Source organism: Hemiscyllium ocellatum, chromosome 10, assembly GCF_020745735.1.
Source record: "Hemiscyllium ocellatum isolate sHemOce1 chromosome 10, sHemOce1.pat.X.cur, whole genome shotgun sequence".
Lineage (NCBI taxonomy): Eukaryota > Metazoa > Chordata > Chondrichthyes > Orectolobiformes > Hemiscylliidae > Hemiscyllium > Hemiscyllium ocellatum.
This window is the reverse complement of record NC_083410.1, coordinates 3,993,486-4,012,789: the sequence shown is the minus strand read 5'-3', so window position 1 is coordinate 4,012,789 and position 19,304 is coordinate 3,993,486. Positions and strand designations below refer to the sequence as shown.

Sequence of the window (19,304 nt, the reverse complement as noted above, 5' to 3'; positions counted from 1 at the left end):
AGTCGTACTGGAGGACTCAAAGGAGGCAAATGTTGTTCTACTTTTCAAGAAGGGTAATAGGGAAATCCCTGGCAGTAACAGACCAGTCAGTCTTATGTCTGTGGTCAGCAAAGTTTTGGAAAAAATTCTGAGGGATAGGATCTATGTCTATTTGGCAGTCAGCATGGCTTTGTGAGGGGCAGGTCATGCCTCACAACTCATACTGAGTTCTTTGAGGAGGTGACAAGACAGGTCAACGAAGGTCAATAAGTGGATGAGGTGTATATGGACTTCAGCAAGGCATTTGATAAGTTCTCCATAGTAGGCTGATTCATAAAGTCAGGAAGTATAGTTTGCAGGGAGATTTGACTATCTGGATTCAGAATTGGCTGCCTGACAGAAGGCAGAGAGTGGTTGTGGTTGGAAAATATCCTGCCTGAAGATCAGTGTTGAGTGGGATCCTGCAGGGCTGTGTTCTTGGGCCTCTGCACTTTGTAGTTTTTATAAATGACTTGGATGAGGAGGTTGAGGAGTGGGTTCGTAAATTTGCAGATAACACAAAGGTTGGAGGTGTCGTCAATAGTATTGAGGGCTATTGCAGGCTGCAGTGTGACATAGACAGGTTGCAGAGCTGGGCTGAGAAATGGCAGATGGAGTTCAACCTGGATAAATGCGAAGTGATGCATTTTGGAAGGTCAAACTCGAATGCTGAATATAGGATTAAAGATAGGAATCTAGGTAGTGTGGAGGAACAGAGGGATCTGGGTGTGCAGGTACATCGATCCCACAAAGTTGCTACCCAAGTGGATCTGGTTATTAAGAAATTATATGGTGTTTTTGCTTTCATTAACAGGGGGATCTTGTTTGAGAGCCATGAGGTTTAGCTCCAGCTCTACAAGTCCCTGGTGAGACCACACTTGGAATGTTCTGTCCAGTTCTTGTTGCCCTACTATAGGAAAGATACAGAGGCTTTGGAGAGGGCGCAACGAAGGTTTACCAGGATGCTGCCTGGGCTTGCCTTATGAAGAAAGAATGAAAAAGCTCGGACTTTTCTCTCTGGAGAGAAGGAGGAAGAGAGGAGACCTAATTGTGGCATACAAAATAATGAGAGAAATAGATGGAGTCAATAGCTAGAGACTCTTCCCCAGGGCAGGATTGACGGGTTGAAGGAGTCATAGTTATAAGATATTAAGGGAAAGCTCAGAGGAGATGTCAGTGTTAGGTTCTTTACGCAGAGAGTAGTGAATGCATGGAATGTGTTTCCAGTGGTGGTGGTGGAAGCAGAGTCAATAGGGACATTTAAGAAACTGCTGGACAGGCACATGGAGAGCAGTGAGTTGAGGGGTGTGTAGGTTAAGTTATTATATTTTACATTAGGATTAAACCTCGGCAGAAATCGTGGGCCAAAGGGCCTGTTCTGTGCTGTTCTATGTTCTATGAAAATATGTTCAGTCTGATCAGAGGATGTGGCTGAGAAGGATTCTGGGAGGAGTCATCGTAGTCACTGCCCAGGAGTAAATAGAAGGAAGACAACATTAGTATGCTGTTGCTAAAGCACAGCAAGTCAGGCAGCAACTGAGGAGCAGGAAAATCAATGTTTCGGGCAGGGACTCCTCAGATGCTGCCTGACGTGCTGTGCTTTTCCAGCAACACGCTAATCTTCACTCTAATCTCCAGCATCTGCAGTCCTCACTTTTGCCTAGTTAATAAAAGGAAGACAACTTTAGCACAGTGAATATTTTAAGAAGGGCTGCTTTGTGGGTGTAGTGCTGCTGGAGTTGAAGTGTACGCTTACATCAATACGGGGCCTCAGTGAGGAGGGCGAGCAGCGGTGAGGTAAGGCAGTTGGAGGAGGAGCAAACACCTGCAGCTGCTCAAGACCAGAGAGTAACGGAGAAGCAGAAGGACATATACCCGTGAAGTCACAAGCAGCAGGTATGTGAGTGACTGGTGAATAGCTTTTCTTCTTTTATTTTCTCTTCATTGTGCTCCTGTTGTTGACTGGAACATAGCAGGAGATCCAAGACCCGTGTCATGTTCCTCCTGTGCAGAAACTCAGAGACCGTTCTGATGTCCCTGACTCCTTCATGAGCAGGACATGAGTCCAGCTGTAGCTCCTGCCTGACCGCTTGACAGCTCTGGAGTTCCGACTGGATTCACTGTGAAGCATCTGTGATGCTGAGGGAGTCGTGGATAGCAGGTTCAGTAAGTTGGTCACACTGCAGATAAAAATTACTGAGAAAGATAGGGACTGGGTGACCATTAGACAGAGGAAGAGTTGGATGACAGTACAGTTGTGCCCTGTCATCAATACCTTCCATAACAGGTATAACTATTTTGGATACTGTTGGGGGAGATGGCTCACCAGGGGAAGGTGGTAGCAGCTGGGTTCATGGCACAATGGTTGGCTCTGCTGCACAGGAGGGCAGGAAGAAGAGTGTCAGGGCTGTAGTGATTGGGGATTCAATTATAAGAGGATTAAAAACATGTTTCTGCAGTTGTAAATGAGAGTCTAAGATGGTATGTTGCTTCCCTGTTCCAAGGGTCAAGGATGTCTTGGAACTGCTGCAGAATATTCAAGAGGGTGAGGATAAACAGCCAGCTGTTGGAGGGCATATAGGTACCAATGATCTCAGTGAAAAACAGGACAGGATGAGATCCCACAATCTGATAGGGAGTTTGGAGTTAAATTAAAAAGTAGGATCGCAAAGGTAGTAATCTCAGGATTGCTACAATTACCACGTGCCAATCACCAAGAAGAGATACTCTAACTACCACCCCTTGACATTCAATGATGTTACCATCACTGAATCCCCCACTGTCAAAACCCTTGGGATTACCATTGACCAGAAGCTAAATTAGACACACCACATAAACACAGTGACTACAAGATGAGGGATACTGCAGCGAGTAACTCATTCCCTGATAGCCTGAAGTCTATCCACCATCTATCCACATGGTGGGAGAACACTTTGGTGACAGTGACCACAACTGCCTCACATTTACCATCGCCTTGGAGAGGGAAAGGAGCAATTACCGAGGGAAGATATTTAATTGGGGAAAAGGAAATTATGACGCTATCAGGCAGGAGTTGGGAAGTACAGACTGGGATCAATTGTTCCACAGAAAGGGCACAGCATATGTGTAGAGACTGTTTAAGGAGCAGTTGTTGTGAGTGCTGCACGAATTTGTTCCTCTGAGACAGGTAAGAAGGGGTAAGATTACGGAATCTTGGATGATGAGAACAGAGGAGCTTCTTGTCAAAAGGAAGAAGGCAGCTTATGTAAGGTGGAGGAAGCAAGGATCTAGCACAGCTTTAGAGGATTATAGGCTGGCTAGAAAGGAGCTCAGAAGTACACTGAGGAGAGCCAGGAGAGGGCACAAAAAAGGTTTGGTAGGAAAGATTAGGGAGAACCCAAAGGCATTTTTCTCAGACATGAGAAAGAAGAGAATGATCAGGGAGAAGGCAGGGCCAATCAGGGATAGTGGAGGGAACTTGTGCATGGAGTCTGAGCAGATAGGGGAAGCCATAAATGAGTTTTTTGCTTTGGTTTTCAGAAGGAAAGGGACCTTGTTGTGAATGAAAACTTTGAGGAGCTGGGTTACAGGCTTGACCAGATCAAGATTGATGAAGTTGATGTGCTGGAAATTTTGGCAAACATTAAGATTGATAAGTCCCCAGAGCCAGACCAGATTTATCCTAGGCTGCTCCGGGAAGTGAGAAAGGAAGTTGCTAAGCCACTGGCGAGGATCTTTGCCTCCTTACTCTCCACAGGGGTTGTATCGGAGGAATGGAAGGAGGCAAATATTGTTCCCCTTTTCAAGAAGGGTAATAGGGAAATCCCTGACAATTACAGGCCAGTCAGTCTTACGTTTGTGGTCAGCAAAGTGTTGTAAAGAATTCTGAGGGATAGGATTTATGACTGTTTGGCAAAGCATAGTGTAATTAAAGGCAGTCAGCATAGCTTTATGAGGGGCAGGTCATGTCTCACAAATCTTATTGAGTTCTTTGAGAAGGTGACAACACAGGTCAATGAAGGTCCAGCAGTGGATGTAGTGTATTTGGACTTCAGCAAGGCATTTGATAAGGTTCCCCATGGTAGGCTCATTCATAAAGCCAGGAGGTATGGGATTCAGGGAGATTTGGCTATTTGGATTACAAACTGGTTGGCTGACAGAAGGCAGTAGTTGTAGATGGAAAGTATTCTGCCTGGAGGTCAGTGTTGAGTGGGATCCTGCAGGGCTGTGTTCTTGGGTCTCTGCTCTTTGTAGTTTTTATAAATGACTTGGATAAAGAGGTTGAGGAGTGGGTTAGTAAATTTGCAGATGACACAAAGGTTGGAGGTGTCGTTGATAGTATTGAGGGCTATTGCAGGCTGCAGTGTGACATAGACAGGATGCAAAGTTGGGCTGAGAATTGGCAGATGGAGTTCAACCTGGATAAATTCGAAGTGATGCATTTTGGAAGGTCAAACTTGAATGCTGAATATAGGATTAAAGACAGGATTCTTGGCAGTGTGGAGGAACAGAGGGATCTGTGTGTGCAAGTACATAGATCCCTCGAAGTTGCCACCCGATGGAATGTTTGTGGGATATTTTCCTTGGCAATATGTCAAGAAACCAACTGGACAACAGGCCACCCTAGACTGGCCATTGTGTAATGAGGGAAGATTAATTAGCAACATTGTGGTGTGAGATCCTATGGGAAGAGTAACCATAATATGGTAGCATTCTTCATTAAAATGGAGAGTGACACAATCAAATCTGAAGTAGGGTCTTGAAAATAATAAAGTTAACGTTGATGGTATGAAGCATGTATTGTATAGGATAATCTGGCCAAGGATACTTATGGGATTAATGGTGGATAGATAATGGCAGACATTAAAAGAGCACATGGATGAACCTCAACAATTCTATATCCCTGTTTGGCATAACAGTAAAACAGTGAAGGTGGCTCAACCATGGCTACCAAGGGAAATCAGGAACAGTGTTAAAGCCAAAGATGAGATGCATAACTTCACCAGCAAAAAGCAGCAAACCTGACGACTGGGAGAAATTTAAAATTCAGCAGAGGAGGACAAAGGCTTTAATTCGGAAAGAAAAAATAGAATATGAAATTATGCTTGTGGAAAACATAAAAACTGACGGTAAAATCCTTGCGTGATATGGAATCAACAAATGATTGGTGAAGACAAATGTAGATACAATTAGAATCAGGTGAGTTCACATTGAACAACAAAGAAATGGTGGACCACTTGAACAATGCAAGTTGTTGGAAAAGCTCTGCAGGTTTGGTAGCATCTGAGCAGAGAAATCAGTTAATGTTTCAGGTCTGGTGACCTTTCCACATAACAGTTCTAAGGAAGTGTTACTGGACCCAAAACGTCAACTCTGATTTCTCTGCACTGATGCTGCCAGACCTGCAGAGCTTTTCCAGCCACTTCTGTTTTTGATTCTGATTTGCAGCAGCCACAATTAATTTGTTTTTTTTTCTTTCGTCAGTTGAACAAATATTTTGGATCTTCCTTCAGAAAATGCTGAGCAACAGAGGGTCAAGTATGAAGGAGATATTGCAGGAAATCCTTATTGCTCAGGAAATGGTATTGGGGAAACTGATGGAATTAAAACCTGATAAGTCCCCAAGGACTGATGCTTTGCATCCTAGAGTACTTAAGGAAGTGGCTCTAGAAATATTGGATGCAGTGGTGATCATTTTCCGACATTCTGTAGATTCTGAAAGTGTTCCAATAAATTGGACTGCAGGTAATGTAACCCCATTCTTTTAAAAAAAACAGAGAGAGTAAATGGGGAAGTATAACCTTGTTGGTACACAGGGCCTATTTCCATACAGTAAGAAATCTATAAGTATAGGCAGGTTAGCTTGACATCAGTGGTGGTGAAAATGCTGGAGTCAAACATTAAATATGTAATAACTGAGCATTTGGAAAGTGCTGACAGAATCGATCCTAGTCAGCATGGATTCATTAAAGGGAAATCATACTTGACAAATCTTCTGGAATTTTTTGGGGATGTGACCAGTAGAGTGGACAAGGGTGAATTAGTAGATGTTGTGTATTTGGACTTTCCAAAGACTTTGACAAAGTCCCACACAAATCACACGTCCCACACAAATCACAAGTCCCACACAAAACAGCAAATGCAATTTGCTGTTTTCATTGGAGAAAAGAAGGTTTAGGGGTGACTTGTTAGAGGTGTACAAGATGACTAGGTAGGGTTTAGATAGGGTTGACCATGAGAACCTTTTTCCACGAATGGAATCAGATATTACGAGGGGGCATAGCTTCAAATTAAGGGGTGGTAGGTGTAGAACTGATGTTAGGGGTAGATTCTTTACTCAGCGAGTTGTGAGTTCATGGAATGCTCTGCCAGTAACAGTGGTGGACTCTCCCTCTTTATGGGCATTTAAACAGGCATTGGATAGGCATATGGAGGTAGTGGGCTAGTGTAGGTTAGGTGGGCTTGGATCAGTGCAACATCGAGGGCTGAAGGGCCTGTACTGCGCTGTATTTTTCTATGTTCTATGTTCTAAGAGATTAGTAATGTAAATCAAAGCTCATGGTATCGGTGGTAATGTATTGATATGGATAGAGAACTGATTGGCAGACAGGAAGCAGAAAGTTGGAATAAACAGGTCTTTTTCAGATTGGCAGGCAGTGATGGGTTTGGTATCACAGGGTGCAGTGCTGGGACCCCAGCTGTTCACAATATACATCAACAATTTGAACGAATTAAGTGAATGCCATGTCACCACATTTGCAGATGACACTAAGTTGGGTGGCAGTATGTGCTGTGAGGAGGATGCAAAGAGGCTGCAGGGTGATTTGGACAGACTGGCTGAGTGGGCAAATACTTGGCAAATGCAATATAATGTGGATAAATGTGAGGTTATCCACTTTGGCCACAAAAACCAGGATAGCACTTTATGATCTGAATGGTGGCTGTTTAGGAAGAGGTGAGGTGCAATGAAACATAGGCGTCATGGTGGAACAGTCGCTGAAGGTTGGCACGTAGGTGCAGCAGGCAGTGAGGAAATCTAATGACATGCTGACGTTCAGAGTGAGAGGATTTGAGTAAGGATGTCTTGCTGCAGTTATACAGGGTCTTGGTAAGGCCACACCTTGAGTATTGTGTGCAGTTTTGTTCTCCTCATCTGAGGAAGGACATTTTAAAAGGAATGCAGTCAAGGTTCACCAGACTGATTCATGGAATGGCAGGGCTGACATATGAGGAAAGATTGGATCAACTGGGCTTGTACTCACTGGAACTTAAATGAATGAGGGAGGATTTCACAGAAACATAAAAAATCCTGATGTGACTGGACAGGCTAAATACAGGAAGAATGTTCCCAATGTTGGGGAAGTCCAGAACTAGGGGTCATGATCTAAGAATAAGGAGTAAACCACTCAACACTGAGATGAGGAAGAATTTCTTCACTCAGAGTTGTGAACCTGTGGAATTCTCTCCCACAGGAAGCTGTTGGGCAAATTCGTTTGATATATTCAAGATGAAGCTGGACATGACCCTTTGTGGATCAAACGGTGTGGTGAGACGGCAGCAATGGGATACAGAAATTACATGATCAGCCATGATTCTATTGAATGGTCATGCAGGCTCGAAGGGCCAAATGGCCTACTCCTGCTCGATTTACTATAATTTTGTGTTTTAATAAGTTTGAAATGTCACAAAAATTGGAGGATTTTGGATAGTGAGTAAGGTTGTCAAAAGATACAGTGGGATTTCATTCAGTTGGAAATTTGGGTCAAGAAATGGCAGAGCAGTTTCATTTGGACAAATGTGATGCATTTTGGGAAGTCACTTGTCAGAGGAAAGCAGACAGTAAATGGCAGGAACCTTATGAGAATTGAAAAACAAAAGGATTAGATATGTAAGCCCATAGCTCCTGGAAAGTGGTCTTACAAGTGAATAAAGTGGGAAAGAAGGCACACGGCCTGTTTTCTTTGGTTGGGGTGTTGATTATAAAAATTGGCACGTCATGTTGCAGCTGTATTGCATTTTAGTTCAGCCACATTTCGAGTATTGTGTGCTGTTCTGGTCAGCACAGTGCTGCAAGGATATGGAGGCTTTGGAGAGGGTGCAAAAGAGGATTACCAGGATGTTGCCTGGATTGGAGTGTATTAGTCTACAAGAACAGGGTGGACAAATGTGGATTGTTTTCAGAAAAGTGTCAGAGGCTAGGGGATGATCTGATATAAATTTATAAAATTATGAGAGTCATGGATAAGGTGGATAGTCAGAGTATTTTTGCCAGGATGCAAATGTCAAATACTGGTGGCAGGAGGTGAGGGAGAATAAATTTTGCAGAGGGAGAATATTTATTAATAATGTGTGAGGAAAGGTTTTTACACAGATGGTGGTCAGTGCCTGTATTGCACTGCCAGGGGAGATGGTAGAAACAGGAACGTTTTAGAGGCATTTAGACTGACACTTATACAGGGAGGGAATAGAGGGATATGGGCCATGTGTATGCAGATGGGATTCTTTAGACTGGCATCATGGTCGATACTGATCTGCTATTGGCTTCTCCCTCAGCCACAATGGGGAAAGGAGAAGAGAAACCCCCAGGAATTACCTGAGCCAACATGGGGTCTGAAGTCAAGCTCTCAGCGACATTCAACACAAAGCTCCAGGTAAATATGTTCAAAACTCCCAGAATATTATGATCACTCTTCCCTAGTCAGGTGGATCAGATGGCAGGAATATAATGTAGAAATATGACAACATCTCAGCCTCAGTCCCAGTGTCAGCTGTGGGAGCTCATGGAGAGTGAATCACCCCGTCCCTTGAATTGTGCTCAATGCAGAGTGTATTCCTTTAAACTGAATCAAGCCAATTGTCTCTGAAATGGAGAGAGATGTGTGTGCCCCTTTGTGCTCTATGGTTCATTCCTATTCCCTGGGAGATTCCCCTGCAGATGTGGCACCTCATAGAGCAATCTCCCTGACTTTGTTCATCCAGCCCAATAACAATGACACTCTTGTGAGTCAAATGGAATTAATATCACTTACTCTGCAGTATAACGCTCCATGTTTCCCATAATATCATCTGCCCATTATCATAAATAAATCCTCTTTTCACTCTGCCAACCAACATTGAATCTGAGCTCAGCTTCCTCCCCACAGTGAATCCGTCCCCGAGATCACTCTCCATCACCTCCTCAATCTTCTTGATTACAAACTGATCTCCAATTCATTCATTGGGCAAGAGGTTATTGTTGGAGGTGATTATCATGTAAACTCTACTTACTGTCTACCATGAGCTGGCTTCCTCTCCAATTGATCCATCTCCAGACTGAGCAGTAATAGACCCCAGTGTCACTGGGCTGCACGTTTGTGATGGACAGAATGAAGCTGTTACTGAAGAGGTCTCTGGAAGGCTGGGATCGCTCAGTGAATCTTGAGTGCAATTGTATATAATTTGATGTGTAATGGCTCAAGATCCACATTGTCATTCCTCCTGGCTGTTTCCAGTACCAGTAAACATCGGTGTTTGTCACTGCGGCGTTCCTCATGGTGCAGAGTAACCGAGCAGTGTGACCCTCGGTGACACGTTCCAGGACCGGAGACTGGAGAAGGTCTGGGGCGTTTGCACCTTCAAAACAAAAACAAAATCAATAAACAAACAGGAATCTGATTTTTCTAAACTCCCGTATGGAATTAAAGGGACTCTCTCAGTAGTCTCAGTCCTATATTAAAAAGAGGGAACAGGTTGTCAGACTGAACGAGTTGTGATTGTTTGATCCTGATTGATATCCTGGCTATCAGTCACTGTGTGCTGAGAACAGCAATATAGATGTTGCTATAACAGTGACATGTTGAGCTCACACTATTGAACCGCTGTCTGACACAAGCTAACTTGCCACACACTTCAATTCTTTACCCTGGACTATTCATAGTGGGAGAGGCTTCCTGACAATTCACATAAGATGTAAGGATTGCAACTGGGAAGGGTCTGCTGCATTAGAAAAGGCAGCTAGGCAGCATTTAAAGGAGCTGGATTTCCCCAAAGATCGACAGAGATACAGTCTCTCCAGCCTCAGCAAACTGAGGCCTCTCCATAGGTAAGGGTCCTGGAGGTCAGACTGGGGGGAAATGGAGAACCTCTCCCTCCAATCCCTGGATACAGGATCTTTACCACAGCTACTGCTGCCTGAAACAAAAGTAAAATGGATAAGGGGGCTAACGTGGAAAATTAGAGATAGTATTAGATCCAAGGAAGAGGCAAACAAATTCCACTAAAAGACAACAGAACCGAGTAGTGATTGATTAATGATTGATTCGGGAGGAAAAAAATGATGTATGAAAATAACCTTGAGGGGAACATACAAACTGACTATAAAGGTATTTGTCAGAAGGTGAATAGTATAAGATTGTAAAGGAGCTGGTCTTAGACTGGGGTGAACAACATCACAACTGGTTTATTTAAGCTTTCAGAGTGCTGCTCCTTCATCAGTTGAAGACCAACAACTTGTGATCTCCAATAAACCTGTTGGAATATAATCTGGTATCATGTGACTTCTGACTGTGAGAAAAAACTTAGTACAGGTAAATGTCAGTCCCTTACAGCTAGAAACAGGGGATTTTGGTTCTGTGTTCACAAAGGTGGACACAAAGAGCATTCCAGAAACTTGGGAAACACAGGGTTTCGTGAGAGCAAGGAAATGAAAGAACTCAAAATTAGTCGAGATATGGTATTGATGAAATTGATGATAAATCCCCAGAGTTTAATAATCTACATCTCAGAGCACTTAAAGAAGTGGCCCTCGAAATAATAGATGCATTGATGGTCATCTTCCAAGACTCTACATTGTCTGGAACATTTTCTACAGATTAGAGGGTAGCAAATGGAATTCCAATATTTCAAAAGAGAGACAGAGTGAAAACAGGGATATTATGTGTAGATTCAGTGTTTCCAATCATTCTTCTTGATACTCCTCTCAGTTACTGAGACCAAGTGGGAATGACCACATGAACTCTTTGGCAGAAGAGGGGCTTGGTCTTGATGAACAGAGTTGGTTTATGATATCATACTGAAAAGTGAGTTATATTCCATCTGAGTGACGTGAGAGTCTCTGGGAGACCTCAGGCTGGACTTAAAAGGACAAGTTACTTTTTCTCAACAAAGACCATCACACTAAACTGAGAACTTAGAACTGGTTAGCTCCTCACAGGAACTGTCCTTTCTATCCTGATGGTGGATCTTATGTTATGATATGAGTTAACTCTTTCATGTTCTAACTGTCTCACAGGAATGTCCACCTGGTAATGAAAAACAGTTCTCATAAATCAGACAATCTTATCCAATACAGAAGATGAAACATAAACATCCGTTACCCCTTGTACAGATAGCTGGAACTAGTGGGGACAGGGCTGAGTGGAATGGGAAATGAAACCCTACCTCCGCTGTTGCCCTGTCAGAACCATCCAATGAATGTGAAGAAACATAAGACCAAGTAAAAGACAGCCTCAGGATTCAAACAGTGAGAGCGAGAACAGAACAGATTCACAGGCAGCAGAGGAACTGTTTCCTGTCATGGATGATGAAATTGTGAAACTAGAAGCTGAGCTGAAATGTGATGGAGCAGACAGACCCAAACTAACAGGAAATTGATGAGGCAGCAGTTCCCACAAATAGATTTAGAAATCTGGAGCTCAGAAACAGGAGGGAAGAAAACAAAAGGGAGGGCAGCACTTCACAGAAAGGTGAATGGACAATGGGAACATCTATTGCCTCATCCATGCTCCTAATCTCCATGAGAAGAATTCATCGTTTGGATTCTAACCCACCCCAGTGATTCTTTGATAAAGTAAATAACTGTGTTAACTGGAGATCTGAAACACAACCAGAAATTGCTGGAGAAACTCTACAGGTCTGACAACATCTGTGGAAAGAAAACAGAGTTAAAATTTCAAATCTGGTGACTTTTCATCAGAACCCCATCATTTCCTGCTTTTGTTCCAGCAATTCTTTAGCTGTTAGATTAGATTAGATTGCCTACAGTATGGAAAAAGGCCCTTCAGCCCAACAAGTCCACACTGACCCTCTGAAGATTAACCCACCCCAGAACCATTCCCTGACCCTACATTTACTGATGCACCTAACACTGTGGGCAGTTTAACATAGCCAATTCACCCGACCTGCACATCTTTGGATTGTGGAAGGAAACCAGAACACCCAGAGGAAGCTCATGCAGACACGGGAAGAATGTGCAAACTCCACACAGACAGTCACCCGAGGCGGGAATTGAACCTGAGTCCCTGGCGCTGTGAGGCTGTAGTGCTAACCACTGAGTCACCATGCTGCCCTTTTTTAGATATTCTACAGTGTTGAAATAGGCCCTTCGGCCCAACGAGTCCACACTGACCCTCTGAAGAGAAACCCACTGAGACCCATTTCCCTCTGACTAATGACCTAACACTATGGGCAATTTGCCATGGCCAACTCACCTGGCCTGCACATCTTTAGACTGTGGGAGAAAACCGGAGCATCTGGAGGAAATCCATGCAAATATGGGGGGAACATGCACACTCCACACAGACAGTCACCCAAGGCTGGATATGAACCCGGGTCCCTGACGGTATAAGGCAGCAGTGCTAATCACTGACCCATTGTGCCACCCCCTGTCTTCAAACACTGTCGTTAAAATCAATGATCATTAATTAGATTTTAAGGAGACTCTTGAGGAGGTAAAGTGAGTTTGAGAGATGCAGAGGTTGAGAGAGTCAGTTCCAGAAAGCAGTGATTAGAACAATGAAGGTCCAACAAGTGTATTTTGCAAAGCCAGAAGCACCAGAGACAATCTTTACTCCATCTACACCTCCTAACGCCACAACACCACCGTTTTGGCCCTGCAGATGTGTTGATGGGAGGCACTGGTTCGCATCCATGAGCCACAACCAATTGATCACAAAAGAATAATGATAGAGAGTTAGTAGATCAGGAGGATCAAGAGGGATCCATTCAATCAGTAGACAGATCTCGAAGGGCGGGTGCTGGATGGGTGATAATGGAGGTTGGGACGGTGGGTGTGATGATGGTGGTGGGGTTTATGGATGAATGATGATGGGGGTGGGAATGATGGGTGTGATGATGGGGGTGGGGGTGATGGGTGAATAAAGATGGGGGTGGGGTAGGGATGATGGGTGAGTGATGTTGGGGGTGGTGTTGGGCTGCTGGGTGAGTGATGATGGGAGTGGGGTTAGGGTTGATGGGTGAACCGGATTGACACATAGTACAACTCGACTGTTCCATGACACCACAATAAACCTGAGCTGCTGCAATTATCTAGCAGTTATCAGGTTCCTGCAAGCTGTGTGGGCAAGAGTGCAGTCTGCAGGGAGAATGAGCAAACTGACCATGATACCTTGGGGCTGGGCGTGATTCATATGGGGAGAGGAAATAGCAATGTCATTGTAGGAGGGGACAGTATAATGAGGGAAAGTAGATCCTGCTCCCTACAGACATGAGTGTGATTCCCGAGGATGTGCTGTCTTCCCAGAGCCAAGAGAAAGGATATCTCCTCAGGGCAGGAGAAAAAACTTGGAGAGGGAGGAGAAGGATTTCGTCATCATTGCCCACATTGTGACCAATGACACTGGGAGCAAAAGAAAGAAAGACTTTGAACAGTTCAGAGCTAAATTATCACACAGAATCTCCAAGGTAAGAATCTCTGGATTACTGCCTGAGCCACAAGCAAACTGACACTGGGCAAATACAGTCAAGCATTTCAGTACATGGCTCAGGGTTTGATCTGAGTGGAAAGGGTTTGGATTAGTGTGACATTGACATCAGTACTGGAGTAAAAGGGAAGTGTTCTTCTGGGACTGGCTTCACTTGAACTATGCTGGGACTGATATCCTGATGAATTGAGTAACTAGGGCTTAGAGAGAGTTTGAAACTAATTAATTGGAGGGAAGATTTTGGAGAAAGGGTTTAAATGATGATAAAGCAAGAGGAGACAGCAGCATTACAGGACAGCTATTTGGATAACAATATCTAGAATGGGAAAGCAACAGAAAGAATACAAACACAGAAAAACAGCAGTGAATAGGGTTACCAGGGGAAATAATGTTAATGACTCTTTACTTGAATGCATAAAGTATTCAGAACAGGATAACTGAAATAATAGCCCAATTGCAGGCTAACAGGTTCAGAAAAATTAGACTAAGCATAAAATATTCACTCTGTTTCTCTCTCTACAGATACTGCCAGACCTGCTGAGTTCTTCTAGCATTCTCTGTGTTTGCTTCAGGTTTCCATCATCTGCAGTATTTGGCCTTTAGCAAAAGAGGATGAGGAATGTGAATGTACTTTCTCCAAGTTTGTGGATAACACAACAATAAGTAGGAAGGTAAGTAATGACAAAAAGTCTGCACAGGGATATTGACACAGGAAGTGAGGAAGCAAAAACTTGGCAAATGGAATATAATGTGAAGAAATGTGAGTCCATACACTTTGTCTGGAAGAACAGGGGAGCTGAATATTATTGAAATAGGAAAGATGACAGAAAGCTGCAGAACAGAGGGATTTGGAAGTCCTCGTCCATAAATCACGAGAAAAGCTAACATCCAGTTCTGTTGGTCACAGGGAAGACAAATGAGGATTATCCTTCAATTCAAAGGAAATGGAGAGTAAAATCAGGAAGATTTTACCAAACTGTACAAACCACTAGTCAGACCACAGCTGGAATCCTATGAAACTGTTCTTGTTCCTTATCTGAGGAAAAGGTGTCTTGATATTGGAGGCTGTCTAGAGAAGGGTCACTGGGCTGGTAGCTGGTATCAAGGCACTGTTTTATGAGGAGAGGTGATATTGATTGAGCTTGTTCTCACCAGAATATCAAAAAAATGTGAGGCATCAGTACTGAAACAGAAAAAGATTCCAAGAGAATTTGACAGGGTAGATGTGAAAAAAATGTTTCCACTGTTCAAGAGTCTGGGAACAGAGAACAGAATCTCAGAACCAGGGGATGTATACTTAAGGCAGAAAGGAGAAGGGAAAGGGAAAAGGGAACTCTATCACACAGGGGAACTGAGGCTGCACCATTCAGTATGATGAAGTTGAGAAAGACAGATTTTTAAACAGAAAGCAAATCGAGAGATACAGGGAAAAGACATTCAGGTCCAATTGAGGCATTTAACAAGGCACTGGATGATTATTTACACCGAAACAATGTACAGGATGAAGAAGAAAAGGCTAGTTATTGACACTAAGTTATGGAGTCATTGAGTCATACATCGCTCAGAATAGGTCCATTAGTCCAACTCGTCCATTCCAAACAGATACCTTAAATTAATCTAGGTCTATTTGCCAGCATTTGGCCCATATCCCTCTAAACTCTTCCCATCCATATACCCATTCAGATGCCTTTTAAATATATGAGTCTCCACCACTTCTGGCAGCTCATTCCAAACCCGCACCATCATCCATGTGGGCAAGTTGCCGGTTATGTCCTTTTAAATCTTTCCCCTCTCACCGTAAACCTATTATCTCCAATTTTGGACACCCCTACCCTGGAAAAATGCCTGTGGATATTCACCCTATTGATTCCCCTAATCATTTCAGAAAATTCTATAAAGACATCCCTCAGCCTCCAACACTCCAGGGAAAATAGCCCCAGCCTATTCACTCTCTCCAATATCTGAAATCCTCCAACCCTGGCAACATCCTTGTCAATCTTTTCTGAACCCTTTAAAGTTTCACAACATTCTTCCTTTGACAAGGAGATCAGAACCAAAAACAATATTCTGAAAGTGGCCAAACCAGTATCCTGTGTAACTGCAACATGACATCTCAATTCCTATACTCAATGCAATGACCAATAAAGACAAACGTACCATCTGCCTTCTTCACTATCCTATCTACATGCCATTCCACTTTCAAGAGACTGTGCACCTTCACCCAAGGTCCCTTTGTTTGACAACACTCCCCAAGGCCCAACTATTAACTTACGAGTCCTACCCTGACTTGCCTTAGCAAAGTGCAAGAGCTCACATTTATCTAAATTAAACTCCATCTGCCTCTCTTCGGCCCATTGGCCCATTTGATCAAGGTCCAGTTGTACTTTGAGATTACCTTCTTTACAGTCCAGCACAGCTTCAATTTTGGTGTCATCTGCGAACTTACCAACCATGCTCCCTCTATTCACATCCAAATCGTTCATATAGATAACAAAAAGCAGTGGACCCAATTGATTCTTGTGGCATACTGCTGGACACAGGCCTCCAATCTAAAGAATAATCTCCTCTACCACCTTCTATTCCTGCCATTAAGCCAAATTTGTATCCAAAGGGCTATATCTCCTTAGATTCCAAATGATGTAACCTGTCATTCAGAATCCCTTTCAACAACCTAACCACCACTGACTTAAGGCTCATCTGTCTTTGGTGCCCTGGCTTTTCCTAACCACCTTTCTTAAAAAAGTTGTGCAACATTAACCAACCTCCACTCATCCAGCACCTCAGCTATGGCTCTTGTTAATGTAAATATCACAGCAAAAGGCCAGCAGTCACTTCCTTTGCTTCCCACAGAGGTGTGGGATTCAGCTGATCTGATTCAAAGGATTTATACAAGATTCTTAATTTTGAATCTTCCAGCATCTCCTCTTCTGTAATTTGAACACTATTCAATATATCATCAGTTATTTACCCAAATTCTCTAGTTTCTATATTCTTCTTTGCAGTAAATACTGACATGAAATATTTGTTAATTATCTCACCCATGTTCTGCATTTAAAGTTAAGTACTGAGAGATCCAGTGCTGAGATATTGAGCCCAATGGCTTCCTTTCTCATCAGATCATTCCTGTGACTATGGGAACAGTGAGGTTCCACTCTGTGCAGCAAATGTTACTTCCTCTTTTCTGTTTCATTAGATTAGACTTACAGATTAGACTAATCTTCGGCCCAACAAGTCCACACCGACCCGCCGAAGCGCAACCCACCCATACCCCTACATTTACCCCTTACCTAACACTATGGGCAATTTAGCATGGCCAATTCACCTGACCCGCACATCTTTGTGACTGTGGGAGGAAACCGGAGCACCCGGAGGAAACCCACGCAGACACGGGGAGAACGTGCAAACTCCACTTAGTCAGTCGCCTGAGTCGGGAATTGAACCCTGGTCTACAGGCGCTGTGAGGCAGCAGTGCTAACCACTGTGCCACCGTGCCGCCCACTTTCCTGGGCTCAGTTTGCAGCTGGCATTTAAAAAAGGCAATCCCAATCTCAGACATATGGTCAAAACCACATTTTGTGCTGTCATTTCCTCTCTTTGCTCTGTAGATGGTGTAATCCCCAGTTTGTTCCACATTGTCTGTCCTTTGAACAGCTTGGAAATGGTGAGAGTGCAGAGGGACACTCTACATTCTCAGTGAGTGTGACGAGATAGCTTGGCTCAGTTTGCTTCTCTCTCACACATAGGACAGGAAGCTGTGACTGTCCAAGCTATTTCTAGAGATTTTCTCAAAACTGACGTTCTGGTGGATGAGGCGGATGTCACAGAATGGTTTCTGATGAACTACAGTGGGTGGGTGAGGCTGGTACAAGAGAGATGAATGTGGCACCATGGCAGCAGATCACCTGGCAGGAGGGGCTACACACAGCAGCAACAGAGAGAAGATTGCACTCTGTCCTTGTTTCCATCAGATTTGTGTGGAGTCCTCAGTCATCCAATTCAAGATTTAAAGCTCACAGAGCACGAAGTGAAAAAGAACAGGAGATACTCTCTGTCTTCTGACCATCAACATCCTTCCTTCAATTAATACCATCACACAAAACATGAACTGGCATTCAGCACATTCATCTTTGGAAATGTTTCTGCTTTGGAACAGATCCAGGATTCAGTGTGATCCTGGTTCACAGTTTGTGAAGTCCTGGAGATATTTTCGTTGAACAAATTCAATATTATTGATTATAGAGAATGGATGTGAGTGTCAGCATGGGTCCATTGATGAAACTCACTCTGAATCACAAAGCTGTAAATTAACCAAGTTTGCAGAAACAGGAGATTGTCTTTCAAATTCACCCAACAAGACCCAGTGAATACATAGACTAATCCAATCCACCCCAAATACACACCGTAATATGCAACCTGTGTCTCAATCCCATCCTCACAGGAAATGAATGACAGAAAAGGATAAGAGGAACATTCCATTTTCTGGTCTGTGTTCCCAGCCTGTGGAACTGTGTGTTAGCTGCACCAAACAATCTCCAGACAATCGAGAGTTTGGGGCTGGAAAAGCACAGCAGGTCAGGCAGCATCCAAGGAGCAGGAAAAGAGACGTTTTCAGCGCTTTTGCCTGAGACATTGATTTTCCTGCCCCTCGGATGCTGCCTGACTCTCTATGCTGTTCCAGCACCCCACTCTCTACTCTAATCTCCAGCACCTGCAGTCCTCACTTTCGCCTGATCTCCCGACAGTGACAAATTCTCCTAGTGACACTCCCCTCCAGTTCTCAATGTTCAAACCTACAAAATTCTCACAAACTCGGCAGCAGCAGCACAGAAATATCTTTTACAACAAGTTAAACATTTCCAAAGGAAACACTTACCCAAAGTAATACAGAGAGACAGGGTCACAGCAAAAAGATATCCAACAATCATTTCAATAGAGTGACAACCCCTTTTCTCCACACAGTTCATTGTACGTCCAGTTAATACATTGAAACACAAACTGCCCCAGCCAACTGCAGCTTCTTTAATGTGTCATTTCTCAGGAGGTAAAGAAGTTAAAGTGTCAGTAAAGGGGAAGCAGTGACAATAAACCAATGAGGAAGGGTAAGACTAGCTGGATTTTCTTGTGAAACAGTGAGTTTTATTTCCGCAGTGATGCTCATTCTTTATTCAGTGCAACTTCCTCATATTTTGTCAATTAAACATTGAGAATTCACACATTTGACTGTTTGACCCATTTTTGTTTTGAAATCACTTTACCCAAATGCTCCTGCTGATGAGGCAGACAAAGGGTGACACAGTGTCACTCAGCTAGTCTCTTTTTTTCATAAAAGCTGATCCTTGGCTCAAGGAGACTCTGTCCTTGATTCTTTTCAAAGGGGTTATAAACCGAGCCAGTCTGGTTTGGTACTGAGATGAAAAGGATTTTGAGAGACTTTTTATTTATATATAAACAGACGAGATTTCAGGCCAAAGGGGTCATGTTTTAGAAGTGATCTGAAGAATGAAAGGGGAGTGGTCAGCTCTCTAGCTGGGCAGTTTTAATTCAGTCTGGAATTGGTTGGAAGTTCAACAGTGAGCTGTGTGGAAACTCTCTCTTTTTGTCCTTCAT

General features: G+C 43.4%; 1 gene segment (V, D, J or C); it reads right to left on the bottom strand.

The window, feature by feature from the left end:
* Positions 1-18,661, bottom strand: part of LOC132819269 (T cell receptor gamma variable 9-like) — a 31,709-nt gene extending 13,048 nt beyond the window's left edge. The window contains 2 exon segments of the V gene segment in view: positions 9,265-9,609; positions 18,571-18,661. Of these exon segments, the coding sequence occupies positions 9,265-9,609; positions 18,571-18,661 (436 nt within the window).
* Between the last annotated feature and the right edge of the window lie 643 nt (positions 18,662-19,304).